The sequence below is a fragment of the Phyllobates terribilis genome, unplaced genomic scaffold (assembly GCF_046119375.1).
Source record: "Phyllobates terribilis strain yellow unplaced genomic scaffold, ASM4611937v1 Scaffold_7__3_contigs__length_470593459, whole genome shotgun sequence".
NCBI classification, from domain to species: Eukaryota; Metazoa; Chordata; class Amphibia; order Anura; family Dendrobatidae; genus Phyllobates; species Phyllobates terribilis.
Genome location: NW_027362767.1, coordinates 223,383,762 through 223,405,049, shown reverse-complemented (window position 1 = coordinate 223,405,049; position 21,288 = coordinate 223,383,762). Strand labels below are relative to the sequence as shown.

The following is a 21,288-nucleotide window of genomic DNA, read 5'->3' as shown; positions in this document are numbered from 1 at the left end:
GAAAAGCTTAAATTGATTTTCTCTACCATACGCTTTTCCAGGGATCAGTAACCTGCGGCCCACCAGCTGTTGTGAAACTACTACTCCCAGGCTGCCCTGGCAGCCTGCAGCAGGAGTAGATTATGATTGCGGATACATTGTATCTACCTGGTACACAGAGCGTTACAATAGTACACAATAAAACAGGATTTTACCCCATCGCCATCATTACATCATCTACATAATTGTATAGGAAAGCCATCACAAGAGTGTGTAAAATTGACAATTCTGACTAAATAATACACTTTGCAAGTAATATTGTACTTAACACAACTTTAATTCTTATAAAAGTCCATATAATCCCCCATAAATCTAACATTATTGTGTGGATTTGTGGGCTCCGATGACCCGATCAATTAGATTTTTCTGCTTGTAGACCGATGTACACAGTTACTTAGGTTAAAAAAAAAGACCTAGGTCCATCAAGTTCCACCTTTCTCCATAATTGCACAAGTTCAGAAAGTTGTCCACATTTCTAGGCCTCTAACGTTTTGCCATAAAAAACAAGTATAATAAATTTTTACAGTCGACGCGTTTCAGATTTACCAAGTTACTCATATGATCCTAACGGGAATATGAGGACGCTATTAAGGAGCTACAAGCAGACTTTTTGCCCTGACCTCTAGTTCTCCCAGGATCAGAGCTCTTATGGAGCCTGTGATCCGCACCTCCAGGCTAAAGTCTCATTTACCTGCAAGAAGACAGAGCGCACTCCAGATGGCTGCCGCAGTTCTCCTTCTCATGGTGTGATCACAGGCATTGGGGAGAGGGAGAAGCTGAAGAGAGGCAGAGATGGGCGCAGCGTGGAGCAGGCACCAGCCTCTCCCCCTCATACCACTCAGGCAAAAAGGATTGGATTTGTATCCAGCCACAGAGCTGAGCTACACATCTAATCCGCTCCTGGTGCAAACTACCAGCTGGCTCCTGTCACTGCTGACTCATGGGATGCCTGTCTGATCTGTCCGCTGACAGTACCCAGCTTCACAGGGAAACAAATAGGAGGAACCTGCTTACTCCACCAACATAAAAGGTCATCAACGTATCGAGTAAAATGTGTGATCTCTAGAACTGGAAGCAAGAAAAAAAACAACTTTATACATTTCTGTTCAGAAATCAGGAGTGGGACAATCTGTTTTGATACCCAAGGCACCCACCATCCTTTTTCAGAATAAATGAATATGCAACACTTATTTAAAGTAGCAAATCTGTTGCCAGATTTCACAATACTGATTTCATACTATATTATATAGATCTTAGACCTGATGAGACTAATGTATTTACTGTGATATTCTAAATCAGAATGGCTGTATAATCCTTTTGAATGTTCAACTCAATCTCTGCCCACCCAGCTTGTGACAGCTCCTCAGTGTTCCTCCTCCTTGCAGCTGCTGAATTTCCGCCCACCCAGCCTGATTGACAGCTCCTCAGTGTTCCTCCTCCCTGCAGCTGCTGAATTTCCGCCCACCCAGCCTGATTGACAGCTCCTCAGTGTTCCTCCTCCCTGCAGCTGCTGAATCTCCGCCCACATAGCCCAATTGACAGCTCCTCAATGTTCCTCCTCCCTGCAGCTGCTGAATCTCTGCCCACCCAGCCTGATCGACAGCTCCTCAGTGTTCCTCCTCCCTGCAGCTGCTGAATCTCCTCCCACCTAATCTGATTGACAGCTCCTCACTGTTCCTCCTCCCTGCTGCTATATTGTTACACTGCTCAGGATAAGCTTGAACGCATGAGCTCCCTCTTTTACCATGACATACACTGCTCAAAAAAATAAAGGGAACACTGAAATAACACATCCTAGATCTGAATGAATGAAATATTCTCATTGAATACTTTGTTCTGTACAAAGTTGAATGTGCTGACAACAAAATTATCAATGGAAATCAAATTTATTAACCAATGGAGGCCTGGATTTGGAGTCAGCAAGCAAGCAAGGCAACCTCAAAACCTGGATCAGTTACACCAGTTTTTTCAGGAGGAATGGGCCCAAATTACAACCAACTATTGTGAGAAGCTTGTGGAAGGATATCCCAAACGTTTCACCCAAGTCATTCAGTTTAAAGGCAATGGTACCAAATACTAATGAAATGTATGGAAACTTCTGACTTTGCAGTAAGTAATAAAAATGCCTTAAAACATTCTCTCTCTCTCATTATTCTGGCATTTGGCAAATATTAACAATTATGGTAATCCGAATTGACCTAAAATGGGAAAGGTTTATTCTGATTTCATGTCAGATATTGAGAAAAACCTGCAGATGTGTCTTTATATATAGTGTATGTAAACTTCTGGTTTCAACTGTATGTGTGGCGGTATTTTTTATAGTAAGCTGTTGTTCAGTTGAGCCTGTGATAGTGTGTGTACCCGATGGAGTCACAGCGGAGCCACCATGATCTCCCCCAGCCTGTGCGGCATTTTCTTCTCACGGTGACGGTGAAGGGTCTGTGAGCCTAATATGAACTAATAAGCTGACTCTGGAGGGATTAATACACAGAGCGCAGGGGATTAGCGGCTTTATTTTCTCGTCAGGCCATGTTGTTTATTCCAGGGCTCGCTTTGCTCACTAAACCAATGGTGCATGTCCTATTAAAGGTACAGTACCCCCGCCATGGTCAGTGTCACCGTTCGCGGAGTAAAACATTCTGTTGAATTCTCATCATATTTCACGCAAACAATAACCTGGGTGGGATTATTTATAGAGGGGACAGGAGTTTCAGGGTTATGGAGACTTTGTCATCTTGGCTGCACAGTCGTAGTAAAGTTATGGACAGTATGTTTTGATGTGAATCTGATCAGACCTCCTGATGGCCGCTGTACACTCTCCAGTGCTAGAATAGTATATGACTTTCTGACAATCTACGATCTGTACTATTGCTGGACTAGAAGTATGTAGTGGTGGTCTCAAGAAGAGACTCATGTGCATGGAGGCTCACTACAGTGGAACCAGCTCCTCAAACACCTGCGATCAGCAGCTATCACCAGAGGAAGCCAAGCCTGGCTATACATGCCAGGGAATCAAATCAATGTCCATATGCCAGGAAAAGGGATCTTCACTGAACGATCTAACACAGAACTGATTACCCTCATTGGGGTCCCACATAGTGGTCTAGGGGCATTCGAGATGTTTCATATAGGCCATGAAGTTTCAGCTGAAACTCGCTACGACTTTTATGGATCAGCTGTTTTGCAACAGGGCTTTGACCACTAACTCAGATCCCGACCACTAGGTAAAAAAATTATAGGAGGAAAAAAATTATAATAAAGTTGTCCCACTCTTCTAATCCTAGGTCCTCCTCTAGTTTCTGTGCAAGACAGGACGATACGGAAAGTATTCAGACCCCTTTACATTTTTCCACTCTGTTTCATTGCAGCCATTTGGTAAATTCTAAAAAGTTCTTTTTTTTCTCATTAAAGTACACCCTGCACCCCATCTTGACTGAAAAAAAAACAAATGTAGAAATTTTTGCAAATTTATTAAAAAAAGAAAAACTGAAATATCACATGGTCATAAGTATTCAGACCCTTTGCTCAGACACTCATATTTAAGTCACATGCTGTCCATTTTCTTGTGATCCTCCTTGAGATGGTTCTACTCCTTCATTGAAGTCCAGCTGTGTTTAATTAAACTGATAGGACTTGATTTGGAAAGGCACACAACTGTCTATATAAGACCTCACAGCTCACAGTGCATGTCAGACCAAATGAGAATCATGAGCTCAAAGGAACTGCCCAAGGAACTCAGAGACAGAATTGTGGCAAGGCACATATCTGGCCAAGGTTACAAAAGAATTTCTGCATTACTCAAGGTTCCTAAGAGCACAGTGGCCTCCATAATCCTTAAATGGAAGTAGTTTGGGACCACCAGAAGTCTTCCTAGACCTGGCTGTCCAGCCAAACTGAGCAATCGTGGGAGAAGAGCCTTGGTGAGAGAGGTAAAGAAGAACCCCAAGATCACTGTGGCTGAGCTCCAGAGGTGCAGTAAGGATATGGGAGAAAGTTCCACAATGTCAACTATCACTGCAGCCCTCCACCAGTCGGGCCTTTATGGCAGAGTGGCCCGACGGAAGCCTCTCCTCAGTGCAAAACATATGAAAGCCCGCGTAGAGTTTGCTCAAACACACATGAAGGACTCCCAGACTATGAGAAATAAGATTCTCTGGTCTGATGAGACGAAGATAGAACTTTTTGGTGATAATTCTAAGCGGTATGTGTGGAGAAAACCAGGCACTGCTCATCAACTGCCCAACACAATCCCAACAGTGAAACATGGTGGTGGCAGCATCATGCTATGGGGGTGTTTTACAGCTGCAGGGACAGGACAACTGGTTGCATTTGAAGGAAACATGAATGCGGCCAAGTACAGAGATATCCTGGATGAAAATCTCTTCCAATGTGCTCTGGACCTCAGACTTGGCCGAAGGTTCACCTTCCAACAAGACAATGGCCCTAAGCACACAGCTAAATTAACAAAGGAGTGGCATCAGAACAACTCTGTGACCATTCTTGACTGGCCCAGCCAGAGCCCTGACCTAAACCCAATTGAGCATCTCTGGAGAAACCTGAAAATGGCTGTCCACCAACGTTCACCATGCAACCTGACGGAACTGGAGAGGATCTGCAAGGAAGAATGGCAGAGGATCCCCAAATCCAGGTGTGAGAAACTTGTTGCATCATTCCCAAGAAGACTCATGGCTGTACCAGCTCAAAAGGGTGCTTCTACTCAATACTGAGCAAAGGGTCTGAATACTTATGACCATGTGATATTTTAGTTTTTCTTTTTTTAATAAATTTGCAAAAATGTCTACATTTCTGTTTCTTTCAGTCAAGATGGGGTGCAGAGTGTACTTTAATGAGAAAAAATGAACTTTTTAGAATTTACCAAATGGCTGCAATGAAACAAAGAGTGAAAAATTTAAAGGGGTCTGAATACTTTCCATACCGACTGTACATAACCAGAGTAGAGTGTGAAGGGGATTGGCTGACTGTCTACTTCATTAGCCAAGCCAACTCCCTCCTCTGTAAAATCCAATACACAGAGAAAAAAAAAAGGGAATGACTTCATACAGCTCCGAACATGGGCAAATGCAGATAATGGTTCCTGTAGTCGAAACAAACCAGAAAGGGATGAATAGGAGCCCAAGACGGGAGCTTGTAGCTGAATATGGAGACACTAGTCAGATGTAAAGTTGCATTACTTATTAATTTAAAAGGGGTTAAGTTTTTCCAAGCCAACTTAAGGAGACTTATAGGCCATGCAATGCTTCTCTGGACTGTACATATGCAAATTGCCTATTCAGAGAGAAAGGGGACAGAAACTGTAGTGCCACTTATTGGGGGTAGTAGTGATGATTGAGCATGCTCGGGCGAGCACCTATTATCTTCAGCGTGCTCCGGGGGGTTACGTTTTCGTGGGCTCCGTGAACATGATTTGCGACTGTTTGACAGCTTTAATACATGTGAGAAATGCCTGTTTTACCAGCATTCCTCACATGTATTAAAGCTGTCAAACAGTCGCAAATCATGTTCACGGAGTGATGAAAACTTAACCCCCGAGCACGCTGAAGATAATAGGTGCTCGCCCGAGCATGCTCGTAAATCTCGAGCAACGAGCATGTTCGATCATCACTAGTGGGTAGCAATCTTAAAAGGCAATATCAACCCTTAAAAGGGCCAAGGTTCCATGACTTTGGATAAAAAGTGAAACTAGAAACTTCATTTGCAGCAGACACAGGTTTCGGATTGCTTGCCCCTCATCTCTGAATAGGCACTTTGCATATTTAAATTCCCAGAGGAGCATTGGATGGCCTATAAGTCTCCTTACGCTGGCTTGGCACTCAGCACAAGGAGAAATATTATCCCTTAGGTCCCAGTCAGAGGTCTCTCACCCAGCCAAATCAGATCTCCTGCTTTGCACTGATGAAGGGCAAACACTCCAAAACATGTGTCTGCAAGTGGAGTTTCTTGTTTGGCTTCTTATCCTAAGTCATGTGGCAAGGCTCGGTATTGACTTGTAGGATTCCTACATCCAATAGGTAGGGCTATATTTCAAGTTCTCTTCCTCCCTATTTGCATATTACCAATTTTAAAACATTTAACTACATTTTTTTCGCTGGAGTAACTAGTGATAATGAGGTTATTTTGTGTGTAAAGGTTTTATGTGCAGCTCTACCTGTAGGAAAGACAGATGGGTATCACATCGGTACACAAGGGACCTGTTCAGCCCATTGCACTAACCCCACTGGACTTCATGAACCGTTTATAGCTCTCAGCTCCCACTACATTCTCAACCTCCGCTGACATTGCAGGACGGAGGGCACGGATGGCAGACTCCTCCACTGGTCACGGTATGAAACTCCAAACCAAATCCCTCGTTCTTTAGACCTCATTTCCTTTCATTAAAGAAAGTATGTTTCCCTAAGACCTGCACCTCATAGAGGGTGAACGTTATCCCAGATGTGGGCGATTGCACAGTGTTCACTGTTACATTTTAGGAATCTTCCTTGTTAAATTACGGATATCCCAGATTTCTTTCAGTAGGATAAAATGTCTGATTACGGGAGGAAATCATAACGGGGTCGGCCTGCCTGCCTGTCAGTAGGAAATTGTGGGTCACCTATGTAGCTCCCGCCCTTAACACAGGACAGACTATCATTTTCTACAGAACTGGAAAACACTTATTATTTAAAGGGGTTTTCCACTTTAAATAATAGGTCACCAAATTTCATATACTGCAGCCCTGTAATATAACAAACCCTACCCCCACTCCGGGTCCCTCTCTCCTCAGTGTTTTTTGATGCAGCAGTGACGTCACGTTGACAGCACATTTCACCGCTGCAGCCGGTCGCTGAGCTCAGCAGCTCCGCTGATATAGATGGCACTGACCTGCTGAGCTCAAAACACTGAAACCGGAGCACCGACGGAGAGTCAGTGCTAGACTGGGGAGGAGTAACGTCTGGTTTTGTTACTTTACGCAAGTTCTATCATTTGGGGGCCAATTTTTTTTTTTTAAGTGGAAAACCCCTTCAACATAGTCCCAAACTGAATCCTGAAGACCATTTCCTAGAACATCCATTTATGACTGAACATTACAGTCTAGAAGGAAACTCCGAGATCTCCAGTGAAAACCACATCATCAGTGAAAGGAGCGATGGAGACTTCATGGTTTGCAAGGTCATTAGGGGTTCCCAGATATATCATATGTCGCCAGGTTTTTGCCACTTAATCTGAGAGCAGCATGATGTAGGGGCAAAGACCCTGATTCCAGCAATGTGTCACTTACTGGGCTGCTTGCTGTAGTTTTGATAAAATTACCATTTTATCAGCAGGAGATTATCACTAGAGGACTAGTAAGCCTAGTTATACAGGCTTATACATATTCATGAGCTCTGTATAACACCGCCTCCACCATTGATTGGCAGCTTTCTGTGTACACTGGGAATAGACAGAAAGCAGCCAATCAGTGGCGTGGGCGGGGTTATACAGAGCTCAGCATTCAGAGAACCGGAAGATCTGCAGCAGATAAAACTGTGATTTTCTCAAAACTACAGCAAGTAGCCCAGTAAGTGATACAGGACTGGAATCGGGGTCTCTGCCCCTACATCAAGCTGCTCTCAGATGGGGGAGCAAAATGCTGGTGACAGATTCCCTTTAAAACCCTTAAACCACGATTGCAGGTACTGCTTTTTTGAGAAAATTGCCTTATATCGTGGTCATGGCATCATAATCTACTCAACAATCTGATGGTTTTACAAGGTGTACAATAAGTAGGCGACTACCGTGACTGAGAGTCCGTACTGTGGATTGCAAAAAAAGTACTAGAGTGCAACCAAACGATTAAGTCCGGAGTGTTTTTAAATTTAAAGGGGGCCGGTCAGGATGATTTTTCTACTAAAACTAGCAGTTTGGCTGTAAACGTCATAGTACAACAATGAAAATTATTATGGTCTTATAGAAATCAAGCTTTGAAGCCAAATGCAAATTAGCCTGAAAGTGCATTGTGGACGCACTGATCCACCCCCAATGCATCGTCCGGCTAATTTGCATATGGCTTCACAGCTTGATTCAACACTAGCAAATCTGATAACTACAGCAAAGATATTTTTATTGTTATTTCTAGAACCTATACAGCAACTCCGTCGGTATCAGTAGTGAAAATCATCTTGACCGGTTCCCTTTAAAAATTGTTTAATTTATTCTATTCAGGTATAAAATCCTGGCCAAACCTCAAAGCCACTGACGAGATACCTAATACCTACACAATAGTGTCACCCTGCACATATTTCAATCTGCAATGTCTGTACAGTAGGACGGCGGTGGAAAAGCATCCACATGTAATTTCCTATACCACACAACCACAGACGACTAACCGTGCCGGCGTCACTGCCTAACTGAGATCAAGGATTGCATTTTGACATTGCATGTTAGAAATAGAACTCATCTACCATTCTGGATATATATATATATAAATATGTGACTTACCAGTGTATCCAGGAGCGCAATCACACATGAATCCATTGATCAGATCTACACAGGAGCCGTCATTCTGACATGGAGCCGACTCACATTCGTCAATATTCACAGAACAGTTTTCCCCTAGAAATAAAGTCCATATGGTGAGCTGCAATATACGGTGTGTTTATCGGAGTATCAAGTCAGCAATGCCAGCTCCAGGTTATATCATCCTATATCAAAAAATGGAATTGGCTCAAATTCACATAATTCTTTATATATATATTTATAAAAGTTATACTGAGCAATATACTAGGTAAAGCAAGCAGATTGGTACATTTTATTATTTCAGCTATCTGTAGGACTATAGAGAGCACATCCGATTCTTCATAAACCACAAAACAAGCTCAATGATAATAAGGGTAAAAGATCCTGCCCCTGCGGGCTTATGATAAGGAAGGAGGGTCCTGCCCTTGCGGGCTTATGATAAGGAGAGAGGGCCCTGCCCAGACCAGGGTGTGTCAATCAGTGCAGGAGGGAGGTTGCCACTGGGTCCAAAAGTCAGAAGGATTAAGAAGGTGTCTGCAATGCCAAACGCAGTGACCTTCTGCAGCCAGATCCAGAGCGACTGTCTGTTACATCTGACACACCCGTGACAGTACCCCCCCCCCCATCTACGAGTGGCCTCCAGACACTCAGGACCAGGTTTCTCAGGATAAGAGGTGTGTAATGAAAGAAACAGCCTGGGAGCATTCACCTCTGATGCTGAAACCCACATCCTTTCCTCTGGACCATAACCCTTCCAGTGCACCAGGTATTGAAGTGAACGACGGAGACAAGAATCTACAATCCTCGAAATCTGAAACTCCAAATTACCATAAACAATTATTGGGGGCAGCGGTAGGGATGAGGACTCAAGAGGTTCCACATATTTCTTGAGAGGAGACCTGTGGAAGACATTGTGGATCTTAATGGCCTGAGGTAGCTCAAGACGAAACGCTGCTGGGTTTATGACGGCGGTTATTTTATAGGGCAATAAATCTAGATCCCAGCTTCCAAGAAGGAAATTTCAGCTTGATATTCCTGGTAAACAACCACACAAAGTCATTCACATTCAGGTCCGGACCTGGAAGCGTTTCCTGTCAGCCATACGTTTGTACCTGTCTCCCATGATCTTCAAATTACTCAGAACCCCCCAGGAACACCGAGGAGAACAACGAAGCAAAACATTCCTCCTCAGGAAGTCCCGAAGCCCCTCCACCACTAACGGTAACAGTATGCACCAAAGAATGGTGACCTGCCGGTAGATTCTTGACGATGATTATCAATAGCAAATTCTGCCAGCGGTAAGTAGGATGCCCAATCCTCGTAATTTTCAGAGACAAAATACCTGAGGTAAGTCTCCAAATTCTGATTAATGCGCTCGGTCTGTCCATTCGACTGAGGGTGGAAGGCAGAAGAAAAAGCCTGGCCTGCTAGGAATAGGTAGCGGAAGAAGAGTACCAGACTGACGGGTATGCGATACTTTAGAACGTGTGCGAATACTACAAGCAGACACGTGTTCAATCACATCCCGATGCAACCCTGGCCACCAAAAACGACGAGAGAGGAGGTTCGCAGTTACTTTACCACCTGGATTACCAGCAAGCACAGAGTTATCATGTTCCTTAATTACTTTGCAGCGCAGATTAGATGGTACAAATAACCTTCCTGAAGGGCAGGAGGAGGCAGGGGCGCCCCTCTGTGCCTCCAACACCTCACCCTCCAGTTCAGGGTACAATGCCGAAATGACTACCCCCTTCTGTAAAATTGGGGCAGGGTTCTCATGTCACCACCAGGGAAGCTCCGGGACAAAGTATCAGCCTTGACATTTTTGACCCCTGGAAGGAGAGTGACAATAAAATTGAACCTAGTAAAAAACAGGGACCATCTGGCTTGCCTAGGGTTAAGACGTTTAGCCAGTTGAAGATATGACAGGTTCTTATGGTCAGTAATAACAGTAATAGGATGGACAGATGGACAGCCCCCTCCAGCCAATGTCGCCATTCTTCGAACGCCAATTTAATCGGCAAAAGCTCCCTATAACCCACGTCATAATTTCTCTCAGCCAAAGATAATTTCTTAGAAAAGAAAGCGCATGGATGCCATTTACCAGGGGACGGACCCGGAGATAACACAGCCCCAGCCCCCACCTCCGACGCATCAACTTCCACAATAAAGGATTGGGAAACATCGGGTTGACTGAGGTACAGTGGCAAAACAGCTCTTTAACCCCTTACTTACCGGGGACGTATTAGTACGCATATTTGCGATCCCTCCGTTCAGTGAGGGCTGCTGCGCTGAGCCCTCACTGAACGGAGCACATGTCAGCTGATTCTTACAGCTGACATGTGCCCGCAACAGCCGCGGGTGGAATCGCGATCCACCCTCGGCTGTTAACATGTTAAATGCCGCTGTCAATCTCCGACAGCAGCATTTAACGCGCGCTTCCGGGTAGCGCGTCATAAGCCCCGCCCACCGGCGACCCCGTCACGTGATCGCGGGTCGCCGATGGGCGTGCATGACAACCCAGGGTCTGCAGCAGACGCCTGTGGTTGTCATGATCTTGTCGCTATGAGCGCCACCTAGTGGTCGGCGCTCATAGCACAGGACCATTTCTGCTGCATGCAGGGGACCTGCTCGTCCCCTGTATGTAGCAGAGGCGATCGGATAGTTGCTGCTTCTAGTCTCCTATGGAGACTATAGAAGCATGCAAAAAGTGAAAAAAAAAAGTTTTTAAAAATATAAAAAAAAATAAAAAAATATAAAAGTTTAAATCACCCCCCTTTCGCCCCATTCAAAATAAAATATATATATATATAAAAAAAAAACACATACACATATTTGGTATCGCCGCGTTCAGAATCGCCCGATCTATCAATATAAAGAAAGAATTAATCCGATCGGTAAACGGCGTAACGAGAAAAAAATTCTAAACGCCAGAATTACGTTTTTTGGTCGCCGCAAAATTGCAATAAAATGCAATAACGGGCGATCAAAACATCGGATCTACCCCAAATGTTATCAATAAAAACGACAGCCCGGTGCGCAAAAAATAAGCCATCAACCAGCCCCAGATCACGAAAAATGGAGACGCTACGGGTCTTAGAAAATGGCGCTATTTTTTTTATTTTTTTTTTTTACCAAATTTTGGAATTTTTTTTCACCACTTAAATATAAAAGAACCTATACATGTTTGGTGTCTATGAACTCGTAATGACCTGTAGAATAAGAAGGGCAGGTCAGTTTTAGCATTCAGTGAACGTGGTAAAAAAAATAAATAAAAAACAACTGTGGTATTGCACTTTTTTTGCAATTTTACCGCACTTGGAATTTTTTTCCCGTTTTCCCGTACAGGATATGGTAAAACTAGTAATGGCGTTGAAAAGTACAACTCGTCCCGCAAAAAATAAGCCCTCACATGGCCATATTGACCAAAAAATAAAAACGCTATGGCTCTGGGAACAAGGGGAGCAAAAACGAAAATGCAAAAACGAAAAATGCTCCGGGGCTTAAGGGGTTAAGGAGGAAAAAACCTGCAGGGCGGCATACGACCATTTGGAAAAACCAGACCCCTTCCTGACCCCTTACTGAATAATTTTGGATAAATTTCCGGTAAAAATTAGTAAAGCCCAGAAAACGTTGTAGACCCTTCAGGTTCTCGGACGGTCCCAATCAAGGACAGCACGAATCTTCTCCGGATCCATCCGAAAACCTGAAGATGACAACAGGTACCCCAAAAACTGCACCTCCTGGATGGCGAAAACACACTTTTCTAGTTTGGCATATAGTTTGTTATCCCTTAATATCTGAAGCACCTGTTTAACATGCCCCCCGATGTGTCTCAAAATCAGGTGAGTAAACCAAAATATCATCCAGATAGACCACCAAATGATGGAAAATATCATTCATGAAATGCTGGAACACCGCAGGTGCATTGGTCAGACTGAAAGGCATAACCAGACTCTCAAAATGCCTTTCATGCGTATGCCTTTCTTGCCCTTCATGGGTATTGAACGCTGTTTTCCATTCATCCCCCTCTCTGATTCTAACCAGATTGCAAGCTCCCCTTAAATCCAACTTGGAGAATACCAAAATACTAATGGGGAGTTCATTATATTGTGTGGTGGACCATGGGGAGTGTATTATACTGTGTGGAGGACCATGGGGAGTGTATTATACTGTGTGCAGGACCATGGGGAGTGTATTATACTGTGTGGAGGACCATGGGGAGTGTATTATACTGTGTGGTGGACCATGGGGAGTGTATTATACTGTGTGGTGGACCATGGGGAGTGTATTATACTGTGTGGTGGACCATGGGGAGTGTATTATACTGTGTGGTGGACCATGGGGAGTGTATTATACTGTGGAGGGCCGTGGGGAGTGTATTATACTGTGTGCAGAACGATGGGGAGTGCATTATACTCTGGAGGACTATGGGCGGTGCATTATACTGTGTGGAGGACCATGGTGGGGTGCATTATACTCTGTGAAGGACCATGGGGAGTGTATTATACTCTGTGGAGGGCTATGTGGGAGGCCATTATATTGTATGTAGGCACATTATACTATATGGAGGGCTGTGTGGGGGTCACAGTTGGGGGATCATACTCTATTGGGGTCACCATACTTTCCTTGGAAGTTGAGGTGGGGTACAGTAGGGTCATTATGCTGTGTATGTGGAGGAATTCACCATGGGGGTATCATACTGTGTTTGGGGGGCACTTTTGTTGGCATCATACCTTATGGAGGCAATGAAAGAGGAATCTAGGACTACAGCAGGAGGAAAATTACTATGTAAAGGCTGGAAAGTTGTGAGATCTGCTCTTCTGTGACCCCGACAAATATTTAGTCTTATTTTCTTTCTTTTTTTTTGGTGTGGGGGGGGGCTGGGGTAGCCCAATTAGAATTTCTGCTATGGTGCCCATGATTCCTATGTATGCCCCTGTATATAGCATTCACTGCTGTCTATAAGGGCTACAAAAATGCAACAAATCTGCAATTATTTTTATACCTTTGTTTTTGACTGCCTTCATTTCAGTCAATGGGTGAAAAAATGCTGCAAAAACTTTGAAAAAATTTACATGCTGCAGATTTGAATCTGCACCAAATCTGCAAGTCACAAATAAGCAATGTGTGAATGAGACTTCAGGATTCTCATTCACTTTGCTGACATCAAAGATTCCTTTCAAGTTTTGTAACAAATCCCGGCGGCAAAAACTACGCAAAAAACGAGATGTGTGCACACAGCCTTAGGCTCTGTGCACAATACTCTCCAAGTTTGTGTATGTCTGGGGGATCTATAGTGGGATACATTGCCCATAGACACCCATGTTAGGAGCCTTTGCCTGTATATGTTATTTGAACAAAGCCGAACTGCCCTTAGCACTTGCATTATTTTACATATACAGGATTCATCACCAAAAAGAAAATGATTTATATTTATATATATATATATATATATATTATATATATATTCTTGAAAATGTGCAAAAAAAAAAAATACATCCCACCACAGACAGAGTCATGGCCTGCACATGTACCTGCTAATCCCTATAAGCTGGCACGTTTGATTCCGCTCTGCAGCGCCTAATACATTGGGGGGGGGGGATGAGTGCTTGTCAATCCCCACAAACAACTAAAGACAGCAAGGGGAGACAGATACGGGGAAGTAACTTAGCTTGAGCCAACTTCAGAGAGATTACACACACGGCCTCTTAGCACCAGAGGAAGTAACCAGACTGCAACAGCTCCAAGCCTTCACAAGGGGTCATGTGAATATCACCGGCACCTCCCTATAGCAAACAGGAAGTATTTAAACACCCAGGCCTGGGTGTCATTTAGCCGGAGGGAGGTAGCAGCTGGGTCCTAGAGTGAGATAGATCTAAAGAAGGTGTCTGTAAAGCCAAATTAAGAGATCTCCTGCAACCAACGGCAGGGCGACTGTCTGTCACATCTGACACACAACCGTGACAGACCTAGATTAATAGAGGCGTCTTACCTGTGAATCCGGGTTGACACCTGCATACATATCCTGCGGCGCGATCATAGCTGAAGTTTGTGCTGAACTCTGGCTGTGCTCCATATAGTGTCTGATCCGACCGCTCCATACACAGAGCGTCATGTAGGCAAGGATGGTAAGCACATTCATTAATATCCAACTCACAGTGATTTCCAGAGTATCCTGGAGAAAGAAGAATGTATAAAAGTATCAAGTGGAGGGAAGTGATAGTAGGCCTCGCCCCCGAGGATCTTTTAAGCCACGCCCCCTTGTAAAGGCAATCTGCCTATTCAGGAGAGCAGCAGGAGTAAAATAATAGCAAAAACTGTTCACTGTTGACCCAGTGACAGATTCTCATTAAAGATATTTTACGCGCAAACGATAATTAGCTTTTTAAGTGGTTGTAAAACCGATTGGTCCCCAGTTTACATTGGTCCTTAAAAAAGGCTTTTTGAAAAAAAAAAAAAAAAAAAAGCACAAATTGACTTGTCCTATCAATGATCGTCAATTTTTAAGTGCAGAAATTTCTCTGTGTATAAGCATCCTTATACATGTACATAGCCATTTACGAGGAGAAAAGAAAGACTTGAATCAAGTGGCCACTATATTTGTCACATTGGAAAATGGAGTCTTACGATAAAAAGCAGATTTGTTAATAATACTACATTCAATACTAGCTGGAATTAAATACAATAAATGATTATTTCCAACATTTTAAGTTACTACTCATCCAATCGATAGGTGATATAACTTGCGTATTGGTGGGGGTCCAACTCTTGATATCACCACCGATCTCGAGATACAGGACTTCAAAATTCTCCTTAATTCCATTTATGCTCTAAGGGGGCGGCCATAGATAACTAAGCGCTGTGCTCAGCTATTTCCACAATTCCATTTATGCTCTAAGGGGGCGGCCATAGATAACTAAGCGCTGTGCTCAGCTATTTCCATAATTCCATTTATGCTCTAAGGGGGCGGCCATAGATAACTAAGCGCTGTGCTCAGCTATTTCCATAATTCCATTTATGCTCTAAGGGGGCGGCCATAGATAACTAAGCGCTGTGCTCAGCTATTTCCATAATTCCATTTATGCTCTAAGGGGGCGGCCATAGATAACTAAGCGCTGTGCTCAGCTATTTCCATAATTCCATTTATGCTCTAAGGGGGCGGCCGTAGATAACTAAGCGCTGTGCTCAGCTATTTCCAGCAGTCAAATTGAGAAAGAACACAGTGGTGATGCACCATGCTCTCATCCGATGGGGAATTTCAGGGTTTTGTTCTCAGGATCAGTGGGGTCCCAATATTCGGAGCTCCGCCAAACCCACAAGTTATGGCCAGGTGATAAAAGTTGGGAATAAACCCTACATGTGGTCTTGTCTATAGGTGGGAAGATCAGGCAGACTATGTCTAAGTAATATGTGTCCTAAAGAGGACCTGTCACCAGGTGAAAAGGGAGAAGTTTTTGGCTTATTTTATCCCTCTAAGTTCTACACTTTTTGATTTTTTCTGCCAAACAGTCCCATAGATTTGGGTCTTTTTATTCACTGCTTCTTTTCATGGGCTTTATCAGGGGGCGTTGCTCACAGGATGATGCTGCTGAAAAGCCTAAAGACACGGCCCCGAGGATCCTGTGAGCACCGCCTCCTTGATAAAGACCATATAACTTAAAGCCAACTAAAGAGGCCCATATCTCTGGGACCGTATGGCGGACTTAAAAATAACAAAAAAAACAAAATACTCAGTGAAACAGCAGGAATAAAATAAAAGCAGAAACCAGACACTATTGTCCTAGTCTTTAAATTCATTTTCTATCCAAGATGTGAACAATATTATTGAGTTATTATAGCTACTTTGCACTCATGTAGGTCTCATGGTAAGCTTGTCCTTTGTAGCAGCATATTGAGATATATGAAACTTCCTATGTAGATCACTGATGTCACAGCGACAATGACGAGATCACACGTCACAGTGCTGAACTCAAAGATCAAAACTGATCAGACCGAACAGAAGCGTTATATCATGATTATAGAAAAGGAAAGGCCAGTACTTACCACACATACATATCTGGTGGACACAGACTTGAATAAGTCGGTCCTTGAATGGCCGGTCTTAGCTGTCCACCTAATTAAAGAGTAACTACCGTACATTTTTTTAAATAATTTTGTCCAGCAGGGAATGTTATGAAAGTATGCAAATCACTTTACTAAAGGAGGTTTGCATAATTCCAGTAAAAAGAAATTAATGTAAGTGGCTTCCAAAATCCTGCTTCTCCCCAGATTGTCTGCTTTCACCTGCATTGATTTCAGAACATACCCATTTGGAGTACAGATGATGGCAGTGATGGGTCAGCCCCTGCCTCCTCCTCTGAGTGTTCTGCTTATCAGCACATCCTCATTTGGAGCACAGATGATGGCAGTGATGGGTCAGCCCCTGCCTCCTCCTCTGAGTGTTCTGCTTATCAGCACATCCTCATTTGGAGCACAGATGATGGTAGTGATGGGTCAGCCCCTGCCTCCTCCTCTGAGTGTTCTGCTTATCAGCACATCCTCATTTGGAGTACAGATGATGGCAGTGATGGGTCAGCTCTTGTCTACTCTTCTGAGTGTTGTGCTGATCAGAACAATCTCCTGCAGTAGCTGATCCCCAGAGTTAATGACATGCAGGGACAGATGCCAACACATCACTGCCATCATCTGTACTCCAAATAAGCCATTTATTTTCTCCTACAGGAATGAAGACAGATTCCCTTAATAAAGTGATTTGCAAAATGTCATAACTTTCCATTCTGGACAAATTATTAAAAAATAATTAAATGAATGAAAGTTTAGTTGCACTTTCAGCTGATGATCAAGGTATTTAGTAATGATTACTAAACATCTAATATTAATATTCTCAGAGTTGACAACAAATCCTAAATGTCGTAAAATAATCCTGGAAAATTAGGGCAAGTCTTGGTCTGTAATGGGTCATAGTTTCTGTAAACCTCGTCCAAAGGGGGACAATCCTGATCCTGGCCTGCCGCTCCCCTGGGCCACATAGCAGCTGCCTGCATAGCATGTACACCCCGGACTGCAGACTTTGTGATTATCTAAATGTACGTACCTGCCCAACAGAGGCAGTCGTAGCCTTTGGTTCCTTCCAGGCAGGTGGCATTATTAATACATGGGTTGGAGGCACATTCCAAAATATCTACTTCACACGTCCGTCCTAGAAATCCGGTGTCCGTGCAGTTACAATAGAACCTGTAATACAGACCCTAAAGTGAGCGATGTGCCAGCTATCACTTATTACCTACCGCACGGGTGTGCAAACATGCAAAGATAAAGAAATATACCCGTTAATGGCATCAATGCAGGTTCCTCCATTCTGGCATGGTTGGCTTTGGCACTCGTCAATATCTAGCTGGCACAAGTGGCCTTCATATCCTGCGGGGCATTCACAGGTGAAGAGGCCGATGTGATCCTGGCACGTGGCTCCATTCTGGCAGGGGTCTGACTGACACTCGTCAATCTCTGTCTCGCAGTTGACACCTTCAGACACAAGGAATTATCATATTAGAGTAAGATTGTGCACAGGAGCAGCCATTATAGTAATCCCGAGGTCCCAGCAGTCCTGCGATTGTGCACCTGAAGACGTCACCCTGTGGTCACCCAGGTCTGCCGTAGCTTTGTGCCAAGATAGTATTATTATTGCATTATATGTGTTCTTCTCTACTTTTCAATTGCAGAAATGTCGCAGATTTTCAACACGGATAAAACCCCTTTTAATATGCAAAAGCAAAATCCACATCACTTCTCTGGCGGTAAAATTCTGCCACTTGTGTAAAACTCTGTGTTGCCATCAGTTATGATAATGCTGTATTATAGCGATAATAGTGTTCACATATTCTGCCAGCAGAGGGCAGCACAATACCATGAAATACTTTCTCCTGATTGGCTATGAATTGTCAGCTCTGTGACTATAGCCTTTCTGGTAAATATCAAAGTATATTCCCAGATATTCTCCTCGCCGGATCTGTAACGTGCTGACATTTGCACCAAAATCTAAACTGATATTTCATTGCTAATCAAAGCAATTAATGTAAAAGCGTCAGCTACAAAATATTTATTTTTTTAATTCCATAAATCAAAAGTTCACATGAAGAGAAGCAACTTTGTAATAGATATCGGAGAAATCCGCTTCTTTCTCCTCTTAATTCGATGGTAAAATCTGTACAATTTATATTTAGTAAAGACAGATTTTCCCATTTCTGAAATAAGAGATGAGAGTTGGTGCAGATTTCCACTGGTAACATTACGTACATGTATAAGGCCACGTTCACACATTCAGTATTTGGTCAGTATTTTACATCAGTATTTGTAAGTCAAAACCAGGAGTGGAACAATCAGAAGAAAAGTATAATAGAAACACGTCACCACTTCTGGATTTATCACCCACTGCTGGTGTTGGCTTACAAATACTGATGTGAAATACTGACCAAATACTGTTAGGCCACGTTCACACTAACAGTTGTGCGCACTGCATGCATGGAGCATGTACACCACACTGCACAATTAGAGTATTGCAACGAGTACAGATTTTCGCAGTCTCCAATTGAGACTAATAAAAATCACCCGGAAAGTAAATGAAAAAAAAATTACCTATTTGTTATTGCCGTGAGCACAACTGTGTGAACTAAGAAAATAAAATATTTATCCCGTACAGTGAACGCTGAAACATCACTTCACCTCCCCCAAAAATATAACTAGAAAAGGAGATCAGAAAGACGTATTGGGCCCCAGAATGGTGGTGATTAAAGTTACAGCTTGTACAGCTCTAAGCTAGCTATACTAGGCAAGGTCATTATTTGGATTCTATATGACACCCTTTATTGGGGCGCTGTCTGGACGACAGCTCCGGTGTTTGGGCGCTGTCTGGACGACAGCTCCGGTGTTTGGGCGCTGTCTGGACGACAGCTCCGGTGTTTGGGCGCTGTCTGGACGACAGCTCCGGTGTTTGGGCGCTGTCTGGACGACAGCTCCGGTGTTTGGGCGCTGTCTGGACGACAGCTCCGGTGTTTGGGCGCTGTCTGGACGACAGCTCCGGTGTTTGGGCGCTGTCTGGACGACAGCTCCGGTGTTTGGGCGCTGTCTGGACGACAGCTCCGGTGTTTGGGCGCTGTCTGGACGACAGCTCCGGTGTTTGGGCGCTGTCTGGACGACAGCTCCGGTGTTTGGGCGCTGTCTGGACGACAGCTCCGGTGTTTGGGCGCTGTCTGGACGACAGCTCCGGTGTTTGGGCGCTGTCTGGACGACAGCTCCGGTGTTTGGGCGCTGTCTGGACGACAGCTCCGGTGTTTGGGCGTTGTCTGGACGACAGCTCCGGTGTTTGGGCGCTGTCTGGACAGCTCCGGTGTTTGGGAGCTGTATAGCACTGTTATTTTATTATACAAAATATTATTTGGCTACCATAATAAACTATGTGAAAAGTGGCTTCTTTAGGGCGCTGTTTTGGGGCACCATGTGGTGGTATTATTTCAACAGCATATAGGATTCAGAGCTATAAATCATCTGGACATTTTAGGGTCGTGTTATTTGCCCAGTGTATGGTGGTATGATTTGAACAGTGTATGGCATTGCTACTTAGCACCTAATTTTTGGGGAATAAATGACAAATCTGTATGGCACGAGTAGTCATGGTTCTCAGATTATGTGCACTGTATGGCAGGTTTTTTTGCTATAATTTACAGGTAACCTATTATATTTTGAGTTATTTTACCCTTTTATTTGGAGCTTGCTATTACTGACGTAGATGACAAGTCCTGTGCTATCCATCTATCCAGCATGGAATAAGGGGGTCTGCATTGCTGTGTTGGACTTTAGTTGAGCTGTCAATACTTTTGATCTCCCTATACCAAATTAACCCTTCATCCCGACAGGGGCAGCTTCTAAATCCTTTAGTGATTATGCCTGCTGTGAATCGTAACTGGCCAGTTAATTTTATTGGCTCCGTGACCTAACAAAGAGGAAACCACACAATGGGGTAAATGCATTTAGGACTAGTGTCTGTAAAGCTGCAGTATAAGTAGAGATCAGGGAGGCAATCGCCAACAATGGTGCGTTATAAACCTGTTTATTGGTGGTTGCTGCTGCTGGACTATTAAATCTGTGATAATTCAGAAAGGAAAATGTCGCTATGTAGGTGGTCGACCTCTTCTCTTATGCAGAATATAGAAGCTTAATTGGACTTTGGCCCTGATTCATGCCAGGCGCGCTGAAGTAAGATGCAGACACTTCTTAAAAAACTGGGCGCATCTCTCAGCTGATGTTCACCAGCGTAAGGATTGTTCTCCACTTTTGTGGCGTAAATTATGGTTAAATTTGTCTTCTATGCCTCATTGTGATAAGCCCTGACTACTAGAGATGAGCGTTGTTCTACTCGAACTGTTCGCCAATCTCAAATTCGAGCTGTTTTGGGCGGTGTTCGAGCCGTTCGGCGAACACGAACAATTTGAGAAAAATTCGGCTGTTCGAGGTTATGTTCGATAACTGTTCGTGCACCAAAATCATAACTGGATTTTTTCTCAGTAATGATGAAAATTAATGTTAATATGCAGTTTGAGTGTACAGCGGGGTGGGGGGAGGGGCAGGGGATGGATCTCTGCAGGAATAATGAAGATCTCCATTTTTTTTTTCTCTTTCCCGCATTTGCAGTGGGGAGGTGCAATCTGTCAGCCTATCAGCAGCGCACACACGGAGCGAAGTGCTTTTTTTCACACAAGC

At 43.7% G+C, this 21,288-nt stretch overlaps 1 protein-coding gene across 2 annotated transcripts in view; it reads right to left on the bottom strand.

The window, feature by feature from the left end:
* Positions 1-21,288, bottom strand: part of CRB2 (crumbs cell polarity complex component 2) — a 119,487-nt gene that overhangs the window by 35,917 nt on the left and 62,282 nt on the right. For both annotated transcript variants that reach the window (XM_073639754.1, XM_073639753.1), the window contains exons 3-6: positions 17,862-18,057; positions 17,630-17,769; positions 14,528-14,710; positions 8,515-8,628 (exon numbers count right to left, since the gene is read on the bottom strand). In XM_073639754.1, coding sequence (XP_073495855.1) covers positions 8,515-8,628; positions 14,528-14,710; positions 17,630-17,769; positions 17,862-18,057 — 633 coding nt within the window. The remainder of the gene's footprint in view (positions 1-8,514; positions 8,629-14,527; positions 14,711-17,629; positions 17,770-17,861; positions 18,058-21,288) is intronic.